The sequence below is a fragment of the Sardina pilchardus genome, chromosome 8, assembly GCF_963854185.1.
Source record: "Sardina pilchardus chromosome 8, fSarPil1.1, whole genome shotgun sequence".
Taxonomy (NCBI): Eukaryota; Metazoa; Chordata; class Actinopteri; order Clupeiformes; family Clupeidae; genus Sardina; species Sardina pilchardus.
In genome coordinates this window covers 14,037,553-14,039,179 of record NC_085001.1, presented here as the reverse complement: position 1 = coordinate 14,039,179, position 1,627 = coordinate 14,037,553, and the positions used below count along the sequence as shown (strand labels likewise).

The following is a 1,627-nucleotide window of genomic DNA, read 5'->3' as shown; positions in this document are numbered from 1 at the left end:
CATCGTCTAACCAGAAGTCACTTGGCTGACAAAACATAGAGCGAGGAGAACTGAAAGACAAGAATATCAGTATGTATACGAGATCAAACAGCATGGTATTGTCCTTACCGACAAATAACTTTTACCAGGACAACTTTTCCTACGCCGCAATGCCACGGAGCAAAGAACCAGAGATTTTCACCTTCGAGCAGATTCCAGCTCAGGTTCAGCACCGACCCGCAGCGGTTCCCCGCCCGCGGAGGAAGAACACTCGGGTCATGTACCCATCGAACGTTCGTAAATACCTTCCACCAGCCGAGAAAAGTGCTGCCAAGCGCTGGCTGGTGATTCTGTGCCTGGTGGTGTTCCTGCAGATCTGGACCGAGGAGGGTGTCATTGACACGCAGACCGAGAGTGCCGTTCTGGACTCATCGTGCGAAGAGACACCCTTCGGTCAGTACCAGGTTCTGGCGTTCCAGTCCGCAGAGGAGCAGGCGCGCCAGATGAGGAGCGACTCGGTTGAGTCTCCAGAGAACGAGCAAGAAGGTCTTTCCAGCGAGCAGAACTCATGGAGCCTGATGAACACCTCTTGCCCCAACTGCATGGAAGAAATCAAGTGCCCACCAGGACAAAACACAAACAACGGCTACGTCGTCGCTCTGCTCTACACAGTCCACCACACGTTGGGAAGCGACAACTGAACGAACTGAAACTTGAGTCGCTGAGAGCCGACACAGAACAAACTACAACTGCCTCAACCGGTTGAGAGACCGAAGAGAGAGCGAGGGCTTGGACCCGCCGTGAAGGGCACAAGAGAAGCACTTTGATGGCCACGGCCTGAGTGGATCATAGATCTACACACACAAATTGAAGGGACACTGAAGGGACTGGCACTGATTGCTGACGTTACCTTGGAATGACACTTGAACGGCTTATATATAAATACTTGAAATTACTTCGAAGTTAGACATGACAGTTGTGAAAGAAATAACACGAGCCTTAAGAGTAGACCTTAGTCTAGGTACTTGCATAATTCCTGAAACCTGCTTGATGATGTCATGCTTGACGTTTGTGTGTGTAACTACTTTTAACTGACACTACTTGAATTGAACACTAATATTGTATTTTATTTTTTGTGAATTTGTTTTTAGTTATTTATTTAATATGTTATTTATTTAATATGTTGTGCTTATTTATTTGTGAACAATGAACTCTATGAATTAAATAGGTAAAAACTACATTTTGGTCTCTGAGTTTTCCACTTTTAGCCTATAATATTTATTGAGAAAAACATTTTGCTGGATGCAAAATGAAAAGGAGTATCAAAATAGCATCAAACATCCAAAAATAATAGTGAATTACAGACAATCAATTAGGCTAATTATATTTTATTCAGTTTGCCTTGACAGTGCAGTTGAATAAAATATTAGGTATTTATGAGGCTTACAATATAATACAAAAACAATGCATTTGAAACTTGATCATTTAGACACGGCTGTTGTCACATAACCACTTATCTAGGAGAGATAGATAGATACAGTACTTTATTGATCCCAAAGGGGAAATTCAACCAAAGATTGAAAGTGATGGCATAGCAAGGGTTGTTGAGAGATGACGATATTTAAGTGAGACTTCTTGGTAGTATGGT

At 43.0% G+C, this 1,627-nt stretch overlaps 1 protein-coding gene across 1 annotated transcript; it reads left to right on the top strand.

The window, feature by feature from the left end:
• On the top strand, positions 1-1,217 carry ier3 (immediate early response 3). Its single transcript, XM_062544005.1, has one exon. The coding sequence runs from the start codon at positions 72-74 to the stop codon at positions 678-680; it is 609 nt and encodes a 202-aa protein (XP_062399989.1). The 5' UTR covers positions 1-71; the 3' UTR covers positions 681-1,217.
• The last annotated feature ends 410 nt before the right edge of the window (positions 1,218-1,627 follow it).

Bases quoted from the DNA above. Each gene is read 5' to 3' on its own strand.
- ier3 (XM_062544005.1), top strand. From the start codon at position 72: ATGTATACGAGATCAAACAGCATGGTATTGTCCTTACCGACAAATAAC.